General features: G+C 39.1%; 1 protein-coding gene across 1 annotated transcript; it reads right to left on the bottom strand.

Moving 5' to 3' along the window:
• Positions 1-1,483: 1,483 nt before the first annotated feature.
• On the bottom strand, positions 1,484-22,439 carry MAPR4 (membrane-associated progesterone binding protein 4). The gene is made up of 8 exons (XM_087323527.1): positions 22,155-22,439; positions 19,938-20,014; positions 19,775-19,846; positions 16,512-16,549; positions 16,359-16,402; positions 16,201-16,247; positions 2,057-2,231; positions 1,484-1,978 (listed from the first exon to the last, which is right to left on the bottom strand). Exons 1-8 carry the CDS (start codon positions 22,422-22,424, stop codon positions 1,808-1,810), a joined length of 894 nt encoding a protein of 297 aa, XP_087179653.1. The 5' UTR covers positions 22,425-22,439; the 3' UTR covers positions 1,484-1,807.
• Between the last annotated feature and the right edge of the window lie 3,512 nt (positions 22,440-25,951).

Consider the following 25,951-nt stretch of genomic DNA (forward strand, 5'->3'; position numbering starts at 1 on the left):
AAAGAGGTCCAAGTTTCCAACTCTTAACTTGACGTGCGTCAAATACTGCCTCCAAAACTGCACCTCGTTTAGCATAAAGGTTGACTAACATATTATTACCAACAAATGAATCTTGTTCGTAGCCTTGCATTACAACACGCAAATGGATCTCTCTTACATCATTTTCAATATGCCCAACAATATTGCAAAATTCTAAAATGCATGTAAATGTTGTTGCATTAGATCAAATTTCTTGGAGCTTCATTCCCCCATGACATTCCATAGCTTGCTGGTTTGTTCCTGTTCAACATATCCAGCTATGAGAGCATTCCATACAACAATGTTTCTCAATGTCATCTTATCGAATACCTTTCGTGCTTCAGAAAGGCGACCAAAGTTTGCATACAAATCCACCAATGCAGTGCCAATAAGGAGATCTTCGTTCAACCCTCCATGTATGACCTCTTTGTGCAATTTTTGTTGTTCTTTTATAGCTCCAATACCGGCACACAACTTTAAACCACAAGTAAAAGTTGTGTTATCAGGTGTGACCTTCTTAACCTACATGTTTCTATAGCATTCAAGTAATTTGTTGCCTTGTCCATGGTCAGCATTTCTTGTGATAAGAGCATTCCAAGATACTACAGTTGAACCTGACAATTTATCCAGAACTTCGCATGTCTCAATGAATGAGAGGCATTTTGCATACATGTCAACTGAACTAGTACCAACATATAAATCTGCATCCAACCTCTATGTGTATCTCTCAACCTTTATCGCCCATTTTCAAGGTGCTACAACATTTCAGAATATAAGCATAGAGATGGGCAGTTGGAGTTAAATTATCATGTTTTATTGTTTCTATATGTTTCAGAGCTTCTTCACATCCACCATGTTCAGCAAATCCGGATATCAAGGCAGTCCACGAAACTGCATCCCCTGCCTCTTAACTTCTTGAATACATCCCATGCATCTGAAAGTAGCCCACATTTGGCATGCATAATAACTATGGAACTACCTACAAACATATCATTCTCAAGCCTACAAATCACAATCTTATTATGTAATTCGCTTCCCATATCTATACCTTTCATGAATTGAAAAGCTACATCTTCATGTTACATTTGATGAAAACGACCTCATCTAAATGTATTTTGAAAATCATACCATGTTGCACATGCTCCTTCATTAAGGAATAGTTATGTTCTTTCTTCTTTGCTACCTTTTCATCTTGTCGTTTACTTGATACTAATATCCTAGCAGTGCCATCCAGTGGTCATCTTCATATCTCTGAGATTTTTTATCAAGTGTGTTAAATTTGTTTTATTCAATTGGTGCCATCAATAAGTTAAGTTATTCTTGAAAAGGAAATTAATTATCTGTGTACCATACATGAGTTACTAAAATATATATATAATATTTGCACAGTTCTTCCATGCATGCAAATGCCGAACTGGGGTCTGTATACATCCCTCTTTAATTTGTATAATAGTCCAACAAAGCCTTCAGACTATCAACTAACTTTCTTTCAAAGAAAAGCCATATAGGAATGGCTTACCAATACATAGATACAATATTACATTTGTGTGTATTATATATCTACACACTATACAAGAGTTTGTACTAAATATATATTATATAGATTTAGATACATGTTATTAAGTCATGCTATAAGTACCAAACATGGTACACCCCTATTCAACTAGTACAACGTTCCTAGACAAGTCTTAAACTACCATTCAATTTAGCTTGATAGTAAATCTACTGAACAAAAACAATTACTCTTATCCCATTTTCAACCCTCCAAACATGTTAAGAGAAACCACCATTAGGAGAGCTTGCACGTAGATTGAAGGGGGTCACACCCTTGATAAACCTCAAGGCCACTTTTCCCCAATTGCTCAGCCGGAAAACATGCACAACGCTTCTCTTTCTTTCCAGTCAAAGGTAGTTCTCCAACCTTTTCGACTAATCTTGGATAACCCAAATCACACCATACCTATATTGTAGAAAGATATAACTGCCAATTTCTATGCATAAACAATGATATAATAATGTATTGAAATTGTGTCCTCACCTCACCCCCATGTTGTTGGCTCCACCTTGAATTACAAATGGGATATTTTTTCTCTTCTGCCTCTTGTTGTTTGAGCAACTTCTCTCCAAGCTTTGCCTTTGCTTCAACTTTCCTCAATGCCTTGGTTTCATTACCATTGCTATCATAATATGTGCCCACCAATTTCCCCCTATAACTGTTGTACATATTACACAATATATGAAACAAAAAAATAACATCATGGAAGGGAAAACAAATGTCACTAGATCAAATTAAATAATATGAAGATACCAATTACTAGTGCATCATGGATCATTCCAAGTAATGCCATCTAAATTAATGCATGAGGAGAATACAGTCTTTTATATGAAGAGGTACAGTGTTTCACTAGTGTATTATATTGACATCCTCTGGGCCAAAGGTTTGAGTCTGGGATGCTACTAACTGGTTAATGACTCACAAATATCCTTCTTATTTGTAATGTTTTTATCTGTGTCCAGTCTACAATTCGAGCCATGCTGCTATCCGTCCATGACTTTCAAATTTCCTTTCCAGCATTGCCTTGATGATTCTGTACTAACATTTTCAACCATTGGGGGTCATTGGAAGTGAAGCTGTAAAGATACTTCTTTAGGAGCCAATTGTTAAGGTGCACAATCTCAAACAGAAAACCTGATACATATTTATGATAAATGTGTTATCTAGCCCATTATTCCCCATGTTTATATATTTATTGAGAAGTTCAATCAAGCAGCATACAGCTAGATGGGTCATTAACAGCCTCTTATCATTAGGTTGGTACAATGATAAAGAAGTGAGCCTTATGCATTCATAAGATGTGAAATGATCCCATAAGGGACATATCCACTTGATCTTCCCAAGCCCCAAGCTATGAAATTTCCAGAGGTTGGTTCTATACAATCAACATGTCTTAAATACTTGCCATACATATTACTTCAAAACACTACTGCACTGTCGAAAATGCAGGGATCTTAGACTAACTCTCACACAGCAAGATCACTTACAAGACTTACGGAAATATCAGTAGATTAGGGAAAACGAGCAGTGATTACAAAGATTCAGAATGGTTTATATAACCAGTTTCTACAGGTAGGTGGAAACCCAACAGTCACTTTATTAGGTTCACAATATTATAACTATATTCACACCTAACAACTACTTAACTAGGTTCATACTATTCTAAGTATGTTCACACCGAACAGTTACTTAACTAGGTTCACACTATTATAACAATGTTCACACTAAAGCTTTCATAGGATACACATTAAGTGTAACAAACACCCCTGAAGTGAATGGTTTGGACTTGAATGTGGTCACTATCCAGGTGTTGGAAGAATGCCCAATTCCTTGTGATAATATTCAGACTTTTCTCTTGATAGAGCCTTGGTGAAAATATCTGCACCGCTATCAAAATACCAAGCATCCGTAGAGTCACTTACCGATAAACATACGCCATCCTTTGAGGGATCATACATTGTATGTATCGAGAATGCCCACTCATGTTGAGCAATGTGTGCTTCTACCTTCGTACCAGTAGAGGTGGTAACATTAAGACTAGACTGTTTTTTCTTCTCTTCACTAGGTTTCCTTTTTCGACATTCGCTAATGTCATGGCTTGACAATAATTGCACCTTATCTTCTTCTTCTCATCACGGAAAGTCGAGGCATCATTGCCTTTAGAAGGAAGGTTATTTTGTTTTCGTCCTTGCTGGCCTTTGAACTTGGAAGAGGTAACAAAAGCTTGATCACCACTATTAAGAACATCCCGATTTGCTCGAGATTGAGATTCGTGTAAGAGAAGGGAGATTAGCTCATCAAAGTTAAAGCTCTCTTGTAAGAAGCCTTATTGTTGTGGCGTAGCCTTGATATGAATCCAGAAGCGAGACAAGAACTTTAGAAACTAGTTGCTTGTCTGATATCACTTCATCAATTTTGAGTAGTTGTTCCTTCAAGTCCTTGATTTTTGTTAAGAATGCATCCATGGATTCACCTCCTTGCATCCTTGTTTCTTCAAGTTGCCACTTACGCATAGCGACTCTTGCTTCATTCCTTTGAGCATACAAGTTCTTTAACACATCCCAAGCACTTTTTGAGGTCGTGCAAGATCGGATATGTGGAACAATGTGACGTTTGATCAATATTGCGATGAGAGCATGGGCTTGAGCGTCCTTACCATCCCACTTAAGTTGTGAAGAAGTGGATTGTTGAGTGGAGCTTGAAGCATTGTTTGCATCAGTTGTTCCTGAAGGGGAGGGAGAGTTTAGAGAAGAACTTGAAGTTGGACGTTCATTGGACCCGATGACAATGTCCCATAGCTGCTTTGCTACCAGTACATGTCTCATCATGTACGCCCACATAGGATAGTTAGTACCATCCATCTTGTCTTCAGCATTAAGCATACCAAAAATATTAGCTTGCTTAGCAATTGCAGAAGCAAGAAATATGGATGAGATATTGTAGTACTTGGTGGTAATATTCACCAAAAATGTACTAAAGCAATATAATATTGAAGAAATAGATGAGAGATAAGAGTTACTTTGTTGTGCAGTCAGGGTTTGATACTACTACAAAACTTGTTTCGACTATAGACCTCCAAAACCAAAATTCTGATTTGGGCGTGCAAGTAGCCAGAAGAATCACCTTGTAATCTACTTTTTGAAAATGTGAAAATAAGGAAAGATCGCCTTTGCTGCAGTTTTCTGTTGTTCGAACTTTCGTTGCTGTAGATGGAGAGGTTTGATGTCTTAGGTGCGAAGAGATAAACTGACAGATCTGTGTATGCCTATTTGGAAGGATAGGATAGAGAAAGAAACTTAAACTTGCTCTGATACCATATGTAGAAAATGCAGGGATCTTAGACTAACTCTCACACAGCAAGATCACTTACAAGACTTACGGAAATATCAGTAGATTAGGGAAAACGAGCATTGATTACAAAGATGTAAAATAGTTTATATAACTAGTTTCTACAGGTAGGTGGAAACCCAACGGTTACTTTATTAGGTTCACACTATTATAACTATATTCACACCTAACAACTACTTAACTAGGTTCATACTATTCTAAGTATGTTCACACCGAACAATTACTTAACTAGGTTCACACTATTATAACAATGTTCACACCAAAGCTTTCATAGAATACACATTAAGTGTAACATGCGTTGTTGTCCTTAACTCACTTTCGTTGTGAAAGTTAATGTAAATAGATTGATTCAAAACCTTACTCAATAAGTCAGGTATAACTCTCTTTTCTAGTATATAAACCATGCATGGTAATCCACTTCACTGGTTTAGTAACACATCACTTTGCTGGGAGGCCACTATACAACCTTCAGTTCCATGTATGATCGTTCACTATAAGACAACTATAGAACTTGGATTAAGAAAGATATATTAATGTCTTTTAAGAAGCCAAAATGGCCTACATAACCATAACAAGAGATTACATCTTAAAATATTGTTTTGTCTTTGGGAAGAACAAACGAAAATAAAAGTAACTAAATAAAATAAAAGATCTCTAGCATAGGTCAATCTATAATGGAGAGATCTCCAATACGAGTGTAGTACCCACAATGGCAGGAGATAATGGCCTTTGTGTCAATGGCAAGGGTAGTGAGATCGTTGTCCACGAGGCCAAGGCCTACGTGCACGACAAATTGCTATCACCCAACCTATTATCACCTCTTTTGAAATGTTTTGGTCATGAGCTCACTTCTGTAGCCCTTGATTGCCTTGTAGGCCAAGTAAGGATGATGGGGCTAAGGAAAGTGCGATTGTTTGTTGTTGATGAGCTTGAGTGGCTGTATTGTTTTCCTTCAACAACTTATCCCTGTGTCTAGAGTTCTAGCAATCCCAAGCACCATTGATCCTCATATTCCATAACCTTGTAGTGGACCAAGCGTCGGTTAGAGAAGCAATAGTATAGAACACAATTAGTAGCTTCTTTCTTCCAAAGGTGTGTTGCACATCTACCTACCTCAATGTCTACAATAAATTGCCCTATCACAGTGCATTTCACCGCATATGTGCAACACAACACATGCCATAGATGTATGTCCATATAAGAGGGCCTGATGATGAATCAATTTTTCGATATGTGAAAGCTTCTTATAGTGGACCATCTTCCTACTAGGAGATGATGTGCAACTGATCCATGTTTTTCCATTATCCAATTTACTTATATCAATTCAGATCACTATGAACATAGTGGTCCCCATACATAAAGGGGGGGGACCCCAATGAACCCAAATACATATAGGACCATTATGATAGGTCATACACTTGCTAAATTATATGGTGCAGTAATGGAAGCAGAGCTTAGCGATTATATGGAGACCCTAAATCTTCGTGCACTTGAACAGGCTGGCTTTAGACGAGCCTTTTCCACTATTGATCATATCTTCACACTTAGATGCTTAATTGACCAAACTAAGGCTCGCAAGAAGAAATTATATTGCTGTTTTTTGGACTTCCGCAAAGCCTTTGACACAGTCCCTAGAGAGCGATTGTTTAATATGCTTAAAAGCTTGAGGATACCAGATGATATGGTCTGGGCCATCTACACACTATATGAACAGGTGTCTGGGTGTATCCGATGCCCAGGTGGACTATCTAATTGTTTCACTAGCACTATTGGTGTAAAACAAGGTTGCCCTCTTATCACCGACACTTTTTGGGATCTACATTGATGAGATCACAGATTTTATTGCTCGTAAGGGAGGCAACGGAGTAGTCATTGGGGATACGCAGGTTCGTATCTTGCTCTATGCAAATGACATAGTTTTGCTCTCTGAATCCGAACACGACCTACAAAGGCAACTTAATGCCTTAGATGACTTTTGTGCACAACGAGGATTGGTAGTGAATCTAGGGTAAACTAAAGTCCTCATCTTCCACACATCGGCCCAAGTTAGAGCTAAGTGTCACCTAACTATCTCCCATAGCCTAGTTGAGGTGGTTGGATCATATGTCTATCTCGGAGTCACTTTCAGTGCCCGCTCAGGTAAATTTTCGATGACACAGGTAGCGAAGGATAGACTTATGAGAGGATGTGCATCCCTCTCACTACTTGAGAGACAATGCCACCAAGCATACTTTCAAGAGCCACGGACTAAAGGGTGGCAATTTGACTCATTAGTGACCCGTTCCCTCATGTATGCATCAACGGTTTGGGCTCCAGGATTACCATCTTTCATGTGGACGCAATTAGAGAGACCATTGGTGATGATGTTATCATGCCAACTCCGAAGCAAATCGACAATACCACATGACATTATTAGGGCTGAGTTCACATTACCCCCAATGTTAGTAGAGGCACTTTTCCAACTTGTAGTCTTTATTCACAAGATACATAGCCAACCACATGATAGAATATCTCATCAAGCCTTTAAGGCCTCTCGATCACTGTATGAGTCCGGCTATACTAGCTCATGGTATGGCATGATGGTGAGTTGGCTTCTTGCGAATGGTCTAGAGATTAATAACCTACCTCCCCTGAGGTACAACCACACGATTGATAACATTTTAATCTCTCATGAGGACCGCAATAAAGTAATACGCCAAGAAATATAGCAAATTTACTCTCGGTATAAATGGATCACCCCATTAGAGCCACTCCCATCTAAAATGTTGTACTATAAGGAACACTTCATGCACCTCTCTAAGTTAGGTTTTATCACGCGGCCAAAATATCTAGATGTATTCTTACCACATGCACTAAGGGTTGCCATTGGACAACTTAGATTATCATCTCACCAACTTGAGATTGAGAATGATCGTACTAATGGAGTCCCGAGGGAGGAAAGGATATGTAGGTTATGCCACATAGAGATAGAGGATGAGTATCACTTTACATACAAGTGTCCAACCTACGTCGTGATAAAGGCAAAATACCAAGACATACTTGGTTCCTCTCCCACCCTCCCCAACCTATTAGATACTCTAGATATAAAGAAATTAGGCAAATACATTTTAGAGTTAAAACAACACAGAGAGAATACGTTACAAAATGTTGACAATAATGTTGCTAATGTTCACCAACATGTAACAAATGAAGTTTTTCAAGAACAGGGGGAGACAACAAATGTCAACACACCTACACCACTCGGCCTTTCCCTTGATGAGGCAGAAAACCAAAGAAGAACTAGACGTCCTCGGGTGCCAGGTTTCAAAGCAACTCGACATGGTGTAGAAGCAATAATGAAAATAAGGGAACGTGAGCTACACAGCCTAAAAGCTATGGCTAGTGCACTCTCTACATTGGGACCACGGGTCACACCCACACCAAAACCCTTTGACCTCCCACTTCTTTTCGAGAGGCTTGGGTGGAAATAAAATTAGGCTTAGTGTAAAGTCACTTCCTTTATCGAGTATACCACGTTTTTGTACACTACTAGAACTCTTTTAGCTTAAGTTCTATTTTTACTTTATTTTATTTTAGTTATGATGATTGGATAAATACTCATTTTGTTGTAAACCAATTGTCTCATGGGCCAATTTTGGCCTTAGAAGACGTTAATATATCTTTCTTTCTTTCTCTCTATTCTTTTTCACTTTGGTCATGTTTAGATGGAGACAATCCAAGCTCTGCTGGAATGGGAATAGTGCCTCACTAACCAAAATAATGCCTCGCTGATTACTGGGGCTGCTCCCATATCAGCCTGAATTATATCATGGAGCATGATGCTTTGCTCCTTCCAATTGGGGACAGTTCTCAGACTGAAGGTCTCTCCCAATCTTTCCAGTTGTTTGCCTGGTAAAGACTTGGTTCCCAAGTTTCTACTTTGTAAGAAAGAGTGGGTGCCACAAGTGTATGAAACAGCCATAAGTTAGTTTGTTGCTCTTGGAACTGTGTATGTGCAAAATGTTTTTCATGCACATCAAAAGCTATATATCCATGAGAAAATCAAGCACAAGTAGCCTCCTGAAAGGAGAACCGTGGCCTTGTACATATTACTCCAAACCAAGCATAGGATCGTGTATGCCAACTTTTCAGCATGTCTCTTGAGTTTTAGCAGCCTCCTGAAAAGAGAACCGCGGTCTTTGTGGAGAGCTTGTGTGATTGTACTATTGTCCTTCCAACAACTTTTCCCTACGTTTCTTGAGTTTTAGGATGAAAAGTCCTAGGAACCTGTTGGTCCTCATATTCTATTACCTTGCCTAGTGGGCCAAAGCCTTGTTTAAAGAGTCAATGGGATCTCCCTCTGATTTCATAAAAGACACTACAGTGACAAACATAGTGTTCTTCAAATTTCACTCCTTGATAACACAATTGGCAAATCTTTTCTTCTAGAGATATTAGTGTATATCTCCCTACCTCAATCTCTACCTGATGTGATGAAGTTCACAACTTCCCTATCACACTATGCAACGCATAGGATAGATGTATGTCCATAGAAGGTGGCCTGATGATAAATCCATCCTCTGATGTGTATAAAAAGTGTGTCTTGTAGTGGGCCATCTTCGTACCAAGTGATATTTTGGTGCTGATCCATGTTACCTTATTTTCGAAGTTAATAATATCAGTTCAGATCACTCTATTCCTTTCCACTATGGTCATATTTAGATGGGGACAATCCAAGCCTATACTAGAATAGGGGTAGTGCATTTATACTTATGCCATGTGACTCGAATCAATGCATTCACCATACCAGAGAGAGTCAAAGAGAGAGAGAGAGAGAGAGAATAGAAGAGATGTTTTATCGTCTATGATGAGGCCAATTTTGAACCATGGGACCAAATCAACATATCATCTTAGATGTGGTTTACTATATAGTAAAAGCTCTCTCATGTGAAAACAATGCACACATATGTGCTCACCCTTCTTGGTGGACATTTGAGTGTCCTAGACCAATGGGATTTCTAACGGACCAATCCTAGTACAAGGTGGTAGCGATTCCCATAGAGATTAATAAAAATACTTACATTGTCGTGCTCATCCAACAAGTCATCATATTTCTTATGAATGTTCTTATGCATTGAGCATGTGATAAGTGATATTCATCCTCCACTAGGTTTTCATTGCATATCTTTATATTACGGTGATGATGTCATGATGCTACCTCAACACCTAGCTTGTGTGAGCGAGTTTGAAGTGTTAAGGCCTCTTAGAGCCAAGGCTCATGGGGGTATTTTGATAGATACGTTCTAGGATAGATAGAGAGAGACTGATTTATTATCACCTTGGAGGTCAATATGACCTATGAGACCAAAAAAATAATATTTTCATGTGATACATGTGAATAAGTACCGATTCTCAATGTTCAAGAACTTACTAACGAATGTCACAATGAAGAGTGCACACTATGACTCAAAGAAATTCATGCAAGGATTGAGTTTGGTCAAAGATGTGTAGAAAACATAGACTCCTGAACTTGTAATGCAAAGTGTACATAGTTGACTACTCTCATCACTTTAGCATGGAACAAAGTGGGTTCCAAGCGAAGTATAATGTGTAAACCATGAGCCTCCACATTTTTCTCATGTCATGATACATTGGCATTGCAAAAAAGCATCATTCCCATATGAATCTATCAATGCATCATGAAGCAAATGTGTTACATCCCATCTTCCAAAGCATTTTTCCAATAATATTGAATCTCACCGGAACACAATATTTTGTTTTTATGTAGCTTTGGATCTTTTTGCTTGCTCCCATGCAATTTTATGACGTCAATGTGAGGGATTTTTTGAACCTTAAGCATGGATTTGACAAACCTTTCCATGGCAATGATGTCAATTAAAGGTGATCTTGTCTCTAGAAGTAGGAGGGTGTATGGCGTAAGTTTCTTGACTTCGGAGAAACTTTGTAAGGAAATACTTTTGGACATTTAACAGTATTTCTTTAGGACAACCTTTCCATGCTTGAGAATCCTTGCTTAACACCAATAGGGCTATTTAATAAATCTAAAATTCCATTGTCCATATGTTGGGTAAAGGCCCTAAATGACCCCTCATACTGTGTAAATGTGTATAGGCCTAATTATAACGGCCAAAAGTCACTAATCACTTTTTCGTTATTTTTTGGGCCAAGTTCAGTGTGAACTTGGCCAACCCTAAATGGGTCATATAAAACATAAGTTAAAAACTTTTGGATCTCACTTCAAAGGTGAGCTCCTCCAACTACTACTCTCTCTCTATCTTTTCTACCATAGCTCCATTGTTGCATCTAAAGAGCCTATACTAGGGTGAATCCCAAGTATTCCTCAATCCTATGGACATCGTTCCTAACCCTTACACCATATGCACACAACATATAGCCTTCTCATAAATTGGAGAAATTGTAAGCATATATTCACTTGGCACCCCGAGTTCTTCCATGCACCTCCAAAGATGCTCATGAGGTACCATATCAAAAACTTTCTTAAAGTCTACGAAGCAACAATATAAACCCTTACCTCTCAAGCGAGTTTCTTCCATTAATACTCAAAAGGTGACAAAGTGATCAATGGTACTATGGTGTTTTTGAAAACTAGCTTATCCATAAGCTCTCTTACCATCTTTTTCAACCCATACACTTATCTTTGATTCCATTATATCCAAACAGTTTTGCCATTAGTGAGCAGATCATAATGGTTCAATAAATGTTTACATTATTTACATCTCCACCTTTATGTAAAGGTTTGATCCAATTCATAGTCCAATCATAGGGCATGCAACTCATCTATGAATGTGCTTCCTTTACCATCCATTTGAGCATTTCAACCTTTATATACTGAAGAAGATCTCTATCCTTTTGAGAGGTCAATTTCTTAAGCCCGATACCGCATCCAAGTACTAACGGACCATGAGAACTTGGTCTACTTCACAACCACCCGCACTCTAAACCGACAATGGATTCAACAATCCAACTTTTTGGCCAACTTTGACTTTGAGATATCTTATTGACCCAGCTCCCAGCATGGAAAAGACGATGCCCTCTCTCTACATGTGGAGATTGTGATTCAGCTCTGGGACAAAGCTTACGACCAACAAACTGAATGCCTATTGAAACCTGATCAAGTCAAGGTTTTTACAACCTACATGCTCCCTATAGTCGATTCATTCTTCAGTGACACCTGCACAGCCACAAGCATTGATTTAACATTAAGGAAGATAGGGCCCATCAAACCTTCACCTTCATTGCTTCATATTTAGGTCGACATTGTTGGTCTTCTTCAAGGACGGAGATTTGACATTACAGAGCATTAATTATTGTGTCTGAGTTTATCGAGTCACGAAGTGGTGTCCCAAGGTTTGTCAAACATCCATTCATCTTCTTGAGGTTGTCATGGATGGTCAATGAGGGAGAAAGATATGGTCGCTTATGAATAAATAAAAATGAAAGATATGTTAATGTGTTTTAAGAGGCCAAAATGGCCTATAGAATCAAACAAGAGATTACATCTTCAAACATTGTCTTGTCTGTGACAACAAACAAAAAAAATGCAACTAAGCAAATAAAGTAAATAAAATAAAAGCCACTAAAGAATCTCATTATCTACACATGTTAGCTTCTCAAGTAAGATAGGTTGTAATGTTCGTCTTTAAAAGATCTCTTGCATAGTCAATCCAGAATACAAAGATAATGGCCTTTATCTATCAATGATAAGGGTGGCATGATCGTGGTTCACGAGGCCAAGGTCTACACGCATGACAAATTGCTATTGCTCGATCTAAAATGAAACCCTAAAATACTAACATGCATTCAAAGTTTTAAAATGCAAGGAAAGAAATGTTTATAACAAAACAAGAAAGAAACCCTAAAAATGAAAGGTTAATGAAATTCTAAAAATCCTAAAATACAATAAGAGGAAAACTTGAAATGCTACAAGAAACCCTAAATACAAAACAAGCCTAAAATGTCGCAAGATACCCTAAAATGCAATAAGAGGAAACTCTAAAACATAAAATTTCCAAAACATTGCAAGAAACCATAAAACGAGAGAGAAAGAAAGAAAGAAAGAAAGATATATTAACGTCTTTTAAGAGGCCAAAATGGCCTATAAGACCAAATAAGAGATTACATCTTGAGTGTTGTCTCGTCTTTGAGAACAAATTAAAAATAAAATAAATATTACACAGTAAATATAAAAGTAAGTAAGATGAAAAGAGAAGAAATGAGGGAATCTGGTTTTTGGCACATGTGAGATTCTCAAGTTAGGTATATTGTAGCTTTTGTCTTCGAAAGATCTCTAGCATAGGTCGATCCAGAATGGAAATGTCTCCGAAGCGAGGGAAGCACCTACGATGGCGGGAGATAATGGCTTTTATCTGTCGATAACAAGGGTGTCGAGGTCGTGGTCCATGGGGATGGGCCTACGTGCACGACAAATTGCTATTGCCCGATCAATTGTAACCCCTTTGTTATGTCCTCGTTTGGAGCCCATTTGTGTATCCCGTGATGGACTTGTAGCATTAGTAGGAGTGATGGGGTTAAAGAAAGTTGTGATTGTTCTTTGTGGATGAGCTTGTGTGGTTGTATTCTTCAACAACTTTTCCCGATGTCTCTTGAGCTCTAGCAAGAAAAGTCCTAGGCATCGTTGGTCGTCATATTCCATTACCTTGCGTAGTGGACCAAAGCCTTGTTTAAAGAGGCAATGGTATTTCCCTCTGATTTCATAAAAGACACTACAATGACAAACATAGTGTTCCTCAGATTCCACTCCTTGATGACACAATTGGCCAATTCTCTCTTCTAGAGGTAGTCGTGTATATCTGCCTACCTCAATTTGTAGCTGATGTGATGAAGTTCACAACTGCCCTATCACACTACGCAGCGCATAGGATAGATGTATGTCCATATAAGGTGGCCTGATGATGAATCCATCCTCCGATGTATGTAAGAAGTCCGTCTTATAGTGAGCCATCTTTTTACCAAGTGGTATTTTGGGGCTGATCCATGTTATCTTGTTTTACAAGTTAATAATATCAGTTCGGATCACTTTATTCTTTTCCACTTTGGTCATATTTAGGTGGGGACAATCCAAGCTATATTGGAACGAGGGTAGTGCATTTATACTCATGCCATGTGACTCGAACCATTGCTGCATTTCAGCATACCAACAATGAGTGTCTCCATTTTCAGCCAGTTGTCTTGATGACATAAGTACCAACCTTGGGTACCTTCGTTTAGGGAGCTCCCAAAGACGTTGGATAAATGTCATTGATTGGAACAATGCCTCGGTTATTATAGGTGCTGCTCCCATCTCTGCTCAGATTATATCATGGGGCACCAATGCTTTGCTCCTTATCATGCGATCAATCATTGACACTAAAGGTCTCTCTAAATCTTTCCAATGATTTGCCTTGTTAGGACTCGGTCCCCATGTTTCTACTCCATAGAGAAGAGTTGGTGTGACAAGTGTATCAAATAACCATAGCTTAGTTTGTGGCTCTTGGAACTGCAAATGTGCACATTGTCTCTCGACAGCACCAAGGGCTGCATATCCACGAGAAAGTCGGGCACAAGCAGCCTCTTGTAAGGAGAACCTAGGTCCTGTAAATGTTACTCCTAGGTATGTGTAGGAGCGTGTATATTCTACCTTTTCCTCTCCCAAGAAGAATTTGGGTTCTGATCTTGTTACCCATGCTTGAGTGGTGTTAAACACCATCACTTTAGTTTTGTCCATGTTGATTGACAAACCTTTGTCCGTATAAAATAGTTTTAAGGCATTTAGATGTCTTCCTAGTCCCTCCGGAGAGTCAGAAATCAGCACAATGTCATGAGCATATAGTAATATTTGTATAGCTATACCTACTAGGCGTGCTCCGAAACCCCCGAATCTCTCTATGAAATGTGATACCTCATCTATATAGAGACCGAAGAGAGTGGGGGATAGTGGGCATCCTTGCTTCACTCCAATTGTGCTAGCCACCGCCTCTGACAAGCCCTTGGGAGACCACACTTTTCCTGACACGGATTCATAGACTCCCCATTGCATATATGTAGGAACACCAAGGGCTTCTAGCCGCTGCATAAGCCTAGCACGTGGCATAGTGTCAAAGGCTTTTCGGAAATCCACAAAGCAATAATAAATCCTCTTATTGTGGGCTCTGCCCTCCTCAATAAGGGCCCGGACGGTGAATATGTGATCCAAAGTTGTGAACCCCTTCCGAAAACCTGCCTGTCCAACTGAACGGCAACCATTCTACTCTGGCCATATACTCAATTCTGATTCTAGAATCGACCCATATAGTTTAGCCAAGTAATGGCCAATCATGATTGTCCTATAGTTGCTTGGCATCATGGGGTCTCCACTTTTGAGGATTGGCACAATGGTATGCTGACTCCATCTAGTAGGGAAACCTTCACACATGGCTCTATTAAAGATGTGTGCTAGCAATGGGAGCAAGGTGTCGTGGGCGTAGATAAAGTGCTCACCCACCAATCCATCATGATCTTGGGCCTTCCCAAATTGTAGCCGATCAATGGCATTTCTTACATTTTGTGGTATAAAGAAGGTTGATTCATGTGGGTGTGAGGCATTCGGGTGGGGAAGAGGAGGTTGCTCCGGCATATCATATAGAACCTTTGCATATTCATGCCACACCTAAGGTGAGGTCAGTTGTGTGGTGGGTTGCCTCTCATTAAACATTTTCCATGCTCTTTTACTCTCTTGTCCTAGAAACAAGCGATACAAATGATCTTCAAATTTAGCCAAATACAATCTCTTCTTCTTCCTTACGAGGCGTTGGAAGGTTGCTCTTGCTTGGTTGTGTGTATAAATGCCCCGAGTTATATCACGTTGCAAGCATCTCCTTGTATCACGACATTCCTCATCATACCAACTATTTTGTATTACTTTACCAAGTTTGGGGGGATTGGCCGTTGTGTGAGGGAAAGCATTTGTGGCTGCTTTATGCAATGATTTGGACAATCCTTGGGTAAGTTCTTCAAGGGGTGCGAAAGGATCTAAATCTAGCATGCCATTGTATACACCACAACTATACACATCAATTGTCTCGCGAGTAAATAGATACTTAGCCAGCCCACTCTCCTTAGCATATACATCCTTTGTGCATCCATCCTTTACCTCGAAGCGTAGATATGCATGATCTGCTGCCAAGCCAATAGGTCTACCCGATATAGTGAACACTTTTATTTCAGGTATAAGAGATGGAGATCCCATTAGAGAGAGAGAGAGAAAGAGAGAGAGAGATTACACATATGTCTTGTTGTAAAAGCTTCTCCAATCCACCAGACTTTTGATCTGAAGAGTTACAAACCTTATTGATTATTGTATCATCAAGTTTTAAAATCAGATAATCTGAAGGATATATTTAGTTAGCCATTTGAATATTAGGTTGTATCTACATCTTACCTCCATTGTAGACAGACCAATTACTGAATCTGTCAATCCATCACCTGATAAAAAATAATGCAACAATTTAGAGTATTACAATTTATACATTAGAGAGGTAAATGTTCTTATAACCACTAGCACTACCTAATTAGAGAAAGAAAAAGTATATACCACTAAAGTTTCCTGAAACAAAAGCCCGCGTGGCATCCCTGAAGACATAGAATTAGAATCTTAAATCATTTACATTTAAGCGTCTAGAACTGATGGCATGTTTCACCAGAAAAATACATTCAACATGCAAACGCACACTTATGTGCATAGAACGTAAATGGATACACGCATACATTGATAATTATCTATATATATCACATATACATGCATGCACACATACCAAATTGTGAACTACATCAAAACTATTTAAGACATCAGACACCAAAACCCAGCTTTATTTCATGTTCATATATTGAGCATGAAAGAATGAGGGATCTTTTCGAGTTGTAAGCACCCTAGACAAGTAACAAATTAGAGAGAGTAACATCTTTTAAGAGAACAAAATGGCCTATAAGACTGAACAAGAGATTACAAGTGTTGTCTCATCTTTGAGAACAAAAAATCAAAATAAACAAATGTTACTAAGTACAAAATAGGTAAATAAAATAAAAAAGAGACCAAAGAATCTTGTTACCGGTACATGTAAGATTCTCAAGTCAGATATATTGTAATTTTTTCTTCAAAAGATCTCTAGCATAGGTTGATCCAGGATGAGAGGTCTCTGAAATGAGGAAAGCACCAATGATGGCAGGAGATAATGATCATTATATGTCAATAACAAAGGTGGTGAGATCATGGTCCATGGGACCGCCCACATGCACGACAAATTGGTATTGCCAAATCTTTTGTAACCCCTATAAGGGTTAGGAATGATGTCAATCGAGCTAAGGAATACTCAAGATTCACCCTAGTATAGGCCCTTTAGATGCAATAGTGGAGCTATGGTAGAAAAGATGCAATAGTATAGGCCCTTTAGATGCAATAGTGGAGCTATGGTAGAAAAGATGCAATAGTATAGGCCCTTTAGATGCAATAGTGGACCCAGTTAGGGTTGGCCAAGTTCATACTGAACTTAGCCCAAAAATAACGAAAAAGTGGTTAGTGACTTTTAGCCTTAACCACACTTTAAGGGGGTCATTTAGGGTCTTTACCCCAACAACCTCCCACTTAAAGGCATAAATGACGGCTTTAAGCTACATGACTCCCACCAGTTGTATACATATCGGATGTTGTGCTTTGGGTAAGCACTTGGTCAGTACATCCGCAGGGTTCTGTGATGTGTGGACCTTTATCAATGTGATAAGGCCATCCTCAAGCACTTCTCGAATGAAGTGATATCGCACATCAATATGTTTTGTGCGTGCATGAACCATAGCATTCTTTGCCAAACAGATGGCACTTTGGCTATCACAACCGAGAATGGGTGCCTTTTCAGGCAAACCAAACTCACTGCATAGACGTGCTAACCATATTGCTTCCTTGGAAGCCTTAGTGGCTGAGATATATTCTGCTTCGGTAGTGAACAAAGCAACAACCTTTTGCAGCCTACTACACCATGGTACAGCACCACCTGCAAGTGTGAATACATAGCCAGTTGTGGATTTTCATGTATCCACATCACCTGCCATATCAGAGTCACAGAAACCCTTCAGCTCTAATGGGTCTTTTCCATAACAGAGGCATTTATTTTTAGTCCCTTTTAAGTACCTCATAATGGACTTCACTGCATTCCAATGTGCCTTGGCCGGATTAGCCATGAATCGGCTAACAACTCCCATGAATGTCTCCATGTTCAGCAAGTTGTGTTGACACCAACCTTGAGTACTTTCTTTTAGGAGCTCCCAGAGTTATTGGATACAAGTCATTGATCAGAATAAAGCCTCAATGGTTGTAGGGGCTGATCCTATCTATGCCCTGATTATATCAAAAAAAAGCAAATCTTTGTTGAAGCACTTGGGATGTTTCACATCAGATGGAGTGCAATACTTCTGAAAGTTGCATGCTTAGCCCAAACAAAGTTGTATAGCATTTAGATCATGGGCATATTAGCATGTCAACGTTTTACACCAAAATTCTTTCACCCCACAATGTTCTTGGCTATTTGGAATTGGTGCATTCTGAGATTTAACAAATTGCCACTACCATACACCTACACTCAGCCACTTGTCTTTGTCATCCAGACTAAAATCCTATAGTGATTTAGATGCATTAATAGAATAGGCAGAAAACGCATAATTTGATTGCTCTGATCTGAAGTGTTTACGGATGATCCATCGGCTGCTCATCACAATTCAGTCACTCAGTCACGTGCCAATTTTCATGACATTGGATTTTCCATGCTAGATAATCTTCTATTTTGCATAACTTAATGAGAAGCATTTAAGACCATGTTCACACGCACCATGTTTAGTCATTGTTCCTCCAATGAAGCTAAAAAGGCTTTTTGCTTGTTCATTATAGCCATTAGGCCAAATCTCTTACGAGAAAGCAATTGGATTGATACACGTGGGCACAGCCCATAGATGAACCTAATCATCAGGGTTTACTATTGGAGAGACTATTAGTTGCTGCTTCGCAATTCCACCAAACTAAACATCTTCAAAACTTCCTATGATAAAAGCACTCAATTTACGCTAAATTAACTTCATAATGCATTAAACTTACCTGACAATCAATCAACCTATCAAAAACATTATAATTTTATCACATCAATTTTATGAATTTATGTACATAACATAGATTCCTTCAAACTATGTGATTTAACACATAAAAATCACAATTGATTGCAAGGCAAATGATAATGGGATGCAAAAGTGTCTTTTCTCTCAGAGAATAGAAGATGATGACTACTGAAAGCTAGGGTTTCATCAACCCATAGTGTTGTGCTATATCTCCTACAACTCCAAATCCATAGACGTGTTGTTTATTGCACAAAGTCAAATTTTGGACTGGTAGATAGGATGAAATAGATAGAATTGTAGTTAAATTTACTTTTTATCACCCAATCGAGTTTGTGAAATGAGACTTGTCTTTACGAAGCCTAAATGAAGGATTAACATATTGACATTCTCTTTGGAATGGTGTTGCCAGGAATAACATTCTCCTTTTCACTTTTAAACAACTACTTCTATGAATCCTTGAATGGAGAGCAGTGTTCAGTTTCCATCTACTCTATGAGCAAGAGCCACTATGGAAATGGCTGCTCACAAGTTGCCTATATGAGCCCAGACGGAAGTTCCGTAATGGTGATGGGAAAGAATGCCCATGTGAACTATATAATCATATAAAAAACTTCATATTGGTGAGCTATTACTAAGAATAAATGCATCACTCGCTATTTGCCTTCCAATACAAACAACTTCTAGATAAAATATAGCTCATACCTTCCAGCAAAGTGATTGTAACTTCCACCAACACCATAATGTGATCTTCCTTTGGAAACATCAAAGACACTCCTATGAAAAAGAACAAGTTGTTATCACAAATACTGAAAGAGGAAGACAGTAACGTAAATGTAAACATGTGTATATGATATGTCCATCTTACCCTAGGATTCCTAATAAGATGGGAAGTTCCTGATTGCTTGCATTATATTTTAAAAGTTCTTCTTTTGTCCACAATTTCTACAAAAAATCGTTAAGTGAGAAAAACACCAAATTAAAAACTCTCTTTGCTCATCCCTCATTTACACACTAGACATTCATATATAATCATCAGTATCATCTTTGTACTGCTAGTGCTCTTCACATCAGATCCAGCCATGGGTAGGTGATCCCACTACACATGCATGTCATACAATTATACTTGGTGCATAAAGGAATTCCTTTGATTCTCTTGCGTTACAGCACCCACTTTCCCATCAGAAACCTCATTTACTCCTCGTTAGAGCTCCACTATTTGTCCTTAGCTTTTGTATCATGCCATTTGTCTTTGTTGTGGATACTCAAATCACAGGATTTGTCTCATAAACCCGTTTTATCCTCTAGTAGACATTGAGAAAAAGGATTCTCATAGGCCAGATTTTCTCATGAACCTACCAACAGAGATGTTCTAACAACTACAGGATAAGAGGAAGCAAATGCTGGTTAGGAATAATAATTTGTAATTCTACTCTAATGCATGTTCTTGTTCCAAAAAAAGAAACATCAACCGGTTTTACCCTCTGTAGACGTCAAGAAAAAGGACTCACATAGGCCAGGATTTGTCATGGACCTACATCTAGAGCTGATCCAACAACTCCAGGATTAGAGGAACCAATTGTTGGTTAGGTACAATGATTTTACAATGCATGGTCTTGTTTCAATTCCTGCTCAATTTTCTGCTTCTAAGTACCTATCGATATTCCAATTCCATACCCAATCCTTTTTTTTGCATCAGTTTTGTTGCAATCCTATTCCAGTCCCCCATCCAGATCATGCCCATATTCCAGATTCAATAGAATTTTTTCATACACACTCAATTTCACAACTTGAATATCTTTGTCTCTGCATTTCTTGAAGCTGGAAAACAAAATCTTAGTACAATATTTGCAATCAAAATTCAGCTTTCAATGAACTTTGCATAACTGAAGTTTGCTACTGAATTCTCAAATAAAATCATGACTTCTCAGGCATTTTCAACACAATCAAAGCTACCAAAGATTTTAGTGCATCATCTACATAATTGTCCTATTGATTGATGGCCTATGATGCTGCCACTATATGGTTCCATGTATGTATTATCACCTGCTGATTTGGAAGTTTTGTCCATTTTTATTAAGAAGGCTTTCGCCACCAGTTCATCCAGAATTTACAGTCATTGAAGCACCTATCTTCTTGTCAAGAAGAAGGATGGTGCTTTATGATTCAGTGCCTATGATAAAATCAGGACAGAGGTAAAAATTCAGATCAATGACCCACATCCAATGGATTTGGGGACACCCAAACCAAAGGTACTTGAGATTAGCCCTTATTTCAAAAAAACAACTGGCTGAACATGGAGAGAATCATTATTGGAATGCTGAAATGCAAGAATGGTTCCAGTCATATTGCATAAATATAGATGTGCTACCCCATTTCAATATAGCTTGAATTGGCCAAAGCCTGCACATGACCAAAGTAGAAAAGAATAGGGTGATTGCTTTGATATCATTATATTATATAATGAATGAATATGGATCAGCACCAAAACATCTCTTGGTAGGACGATGGACCACTATAAAGCCCTCTATGAACACATATCACAAGATGGATTTATCATACATCCCTTACATCTATCTCATGCAATCAATAGTGAGATCAGGTAGGTCACGAACTCTTCACAGCAGTTACGGATGAGATGAGCAGATATGTAAATATTTCTACGGAAGAACGGATCTTCCAATAGTGCCATCATGGAGTGGAATTGATAAGCACTATGTTTGCCATTGTATTGTCTTTCTTTACCAATGGTGCTTGGTATTGAACTTGTAGACTTGAATAGACACTGAGAAAAGTAGTTCGACGGAAACCAATACGACCATGAAAGATCATCAATGAAGAACCATCACAACTTGCTTTAGCTCCAACTATTCTAATCATTCAACAAATCAATAAAGTGCTACACAAATAAGGTCTCCACCACAAAACTTGAACGGGTTTACAATAGATCGGGCAAAGAAAAGCACGAAGATATGAGCCTAAGTTTGATCTTTTCCATCAGGTCATCCCCATTCCTTAGGTTGTATTAGGTCTCCCCTGGATGAATTAACCTATTAATCTATCTCCTTGGGTAAATTAGACTTACCGGACTTATGACAGGTTCTGAAGAGAAGTAGAGAACAACAGCCACGAAGCAGAGGGCGATGGAAAGACCAAGGAAAGCAGGGGCACGGCTACTTTCCTCATCATCAGAAGTTGTTCTACTTGTATCTTTCTTCTTCTTTTTATCCGGCTCTCCTTGTGAAGAAGAAACGCCGTCAGTTGTGGGAGAAGAGGAGGAAGAAGCAGGAGCAGGTACGGTGTCTGCTGATCGGCGATGGCGAAGACTGTCATCTGCTGCTGCTGCTGCTGCCATATAGCTGCTCCTCGCAACTGGGAGGAAAGCGACGAGCACAAAATAATAATAATAATAAAAAGGAATCCCAGCAGCAGAGCTCTCCTCCAAAAAAACCAGAAACAAAAAAAGAAAGCAAGGCTACGCACGCACATACGATCAACATACCAAATACTTTACATACGCTACGCTACGCTCGTGTCTATCTATACTTTCTTTACATATGTACATTACGCTACGCTCGTGTCTATTTGGTACCAAATCATAAAAAAAGGCCTTCCTGGCATATTGGAATCGCGGCCCGTGCGATCTGCACCGTCACATCTTTATTTAAAAAAGCGCTCGAGTATCCAATAGCCCCACTCTAACAGCCTTTGTCACTAATAGCCAGACTCTCTGAATGCAATAGCCCGACCGACTCAAATCAATAGAGTGACCAACTAACTTAGGGAAGTAGCCCAACTCAAATCAATAGCTTGATCGACTCAGGACAGTAGCCTGACTCAAATATCAATAGCTTGATCGAGTATACAATACCCCCACTCTAACAACCTTTGTCACTAATAGCTCGACTCTCTAAATGCAGTGGCCCGACTCAAATCAATAGTGTGACCAACGTAGGGAAGTAGCCCGGCCCAAATCAATAGTTTGACCAACTCAGGACAATATCTAACCCAAATATCAATAGCCCGATCGAGTTATTGCCCCGAGTTTTAGATATATCAAATTTCCACCATTAAAAGTTTGGGGAGTTGCCAATAGGTTCTTGTGAAATGTCGAGCATCACTCCTCTTTTCGCACTGCTTCCGACTTATGGATCTCGTGCCTACCTCATTGGTTGATTTCAATGCGCCTAGATTGTACACCTTTTTCCCGAAATTTGTCAATTGTTGCATACAATCCTCAACGACATCCATTTCGAAAGGATCCTAACCAATGCTTGAGCTAATGAATAGCTTTCTCGATCATTTGTATTTAAGGCTTTCATGATTCCACCTCGGATGGTTCTTGGTTCTACATTCACCTCCACTTGTTGGTTCTACTTTTGTCTCCACATCCGTTTCTATGATATCATCCATTCACATTTAACATTATCTATAAATGGTAATGACCCACATAGGGATGGCATATGCCTCTCAATGATCATCCAAATTCCGACTAAATGCTTACCTTTACTTGCAAGGTCTTGGTAATCATAAAAAAAGCATTGGAGCACATAATACCATAAGAGTGGGAGTGGTCATGCTCAATATTCTAAATCAATATCGGGCCATAAACTTACAATATGCATTGTGTTGGTATTAGTCACATACCTTTTGAGTATCCTCTCAACCTCTTCAAGTATTAACCTTTGATCCCTACAAATTGCATGGGCCGCAAATCTACCACTCTCACATATTTATTTTTAGTGCATGTACCATTCTATGATGGTTCCTTTGTGCAAGTGTTGGTTTCACTGTCCCAAATTAAGACACGCACAAGATCGGTAATAGACCGGTATATTCTTCCTCTCAAGATAATGTACTTGATAAACTATTAATGTCTCTTCACAATATTCGTAGTGTCAACATGTCCATAGTTGAATAATCTTCCAAACTTTGGCCATCAATTCCTCTAAACACAAGTAATGTGTAGTTGAATAATCCTCCAAACTTGGGCCATAGATTCCTCTAAACACAAGTAATGTGACACTAACTATGGGTCCAGTTTTGGCTCAAATTGAACTAAACCGTTAAGCCATGGTTTAAGATTTATCATTACAAAATAATAAAATGGTTTGGTTTGGTTTTAGCTTAGGTTGGTTCTAAAACTCAAGTTTATGAATTTACATATAAGTTTAAGTGGTTTGGTTTAAAGGTTTATGGATTTTTTGTTAACTTTTTTTTCTCCTTAATTGTTTAATTGATTTAATTGATTTAACTTAAATACTTATTTAATTTAATGTATTTTTATTTATTTATTTTTTAAAATTAGATTGGACTTAAATGGTCAAGTTTAAATTTTTTATTAAAATGGTTTGGTCTGGTTTTGTTAGGATTTCGGTCCCTCCGGACGGGATGATGAAGGCCCGATGAGAACCGGATGTTGAAGGCCCGGTGAGAACCTCTCACCGGATGAAGGGACATATATGTAAATATGTTCCAGAGAGCCCACAGGGGCTATATTTGTAAATAGCTCGAAAGTCATATTAGTATAAATATGACCTAGGGCAAACAGTATTGGTGTGTTGTCATTATTTTGTATAGAGTTATTGAGTGTAACTGTTATACAGAGCGTAGTAGAGGGAAAGAGAGAGAGATAGAGAGAGTGAGAGAGAGAGAGAGTTAGAGACAGAGAGAGTGTGAGACAGAGTGAGTCTCTGTTGTAACTGCCGCCATGCAAGGATTGTGAGCATGAGGTCGTTGCCTCCATGTTTACCTGTTGTATTCCTCTTGACATAGTGATAGTTGGAGTTTGCGAACTCCCGTGGTTTTCACCATTTAGGGTTTTCCACATTAACATCCTGTGCATTCTCTTCTGTTTGTGTACTTACTTCCATTTCTCACCCTTTTTGTGTTTGATTATCATTTAGTGTTGAGAGACAAGCTCAACATCGGCCGGATCGGCTAAAGAAGCCGAGGACCGGATCGGTTGGGACCGATCGGTTAGGCCGAGTGCGTAAACCGGGAGACCGTTAGGAAAGATATTCCGTGAGGAATATATTTGGGAGTTAGTGTAGGAGCTCTTAAAGAGCATTGAAGTACGGTCAGTACTTCAGTCAGTCCTTCTAGGACTTGTATAAAAGTGTTCATGGAACACACATATGTATATAGTAGTGAATTGAGATCTTTTGTTAAGATTGTTCTTGTATTTTCTCTCTCTCACTCTCTCTGTCTCTCCCGCGTATACTGCATAAGCTCAAGCTCTCCATTAAACCTGAGTTTTCTTCCTTTTGTTCGGTCTTCATACTTGCTTCTGCACGTTACTTTTTACATGGTATCAGAGCGCGAGGGTTGAGAACCTCTCTGCAGCCAACACAGCTTGACGAAGAAGAACAAGAAGAACGATGGATAGAGGCATGGCGAGCTCGCTTCCAACAGAGAAGCTCGACAGAACGAACTACGCGTCTTGGTCCTACAAGATGCACCAGTACCTGCTCGGGCACGGCTACTGGAGTTATGTCGAAGGAGCTAATGACGCGACACCCGAATCGACACACAGAGACTTCCCGTCGTGGGAGCAATCAGCGAGCAGGGTATTATACTGCTTTGCGTCGTGTGTGGGCGAACAACTATTGAGCTATGTTCAGGATGCAAAGATGCCGAAGGGTGCGTGGGAAAATCTAAAGAAGATCTTCGCCGCGAGCACCACAGCCAGGAAGCTTCAGCTCCGACAGGAGTTGAGCAACCTACGACAACGCGACTTGTCGGTGGCGGACTATACCTCGAAGATCAAGGATATCTGCGACTCCCTCGCCTCCATAGAGGTGAACATCGAGGAGAGCGAGATGGTCCAGATCTGTCTCGGAGGTTTGGCGTCGAAGTTCGGAGCGTTCCGAACGGCTGTGT

The sequence above is a fragment of the Azolla caroliniana genome, unplaced genomic scaffold (assembly GCF_043228905.1).
Source record: "Azolla caroliniana isolate FFs.n. ecotype wild unplaced genomic scaffold, voAzoCaro1.0.p SCAF_8, whole genome shotgun sequence".
NCBI lineage: Eukaryota > Viridiplantae > Streptophyta > Polypodiopsida > Salviniales > Salviniaceae > Azolla > Azolla caroliniana.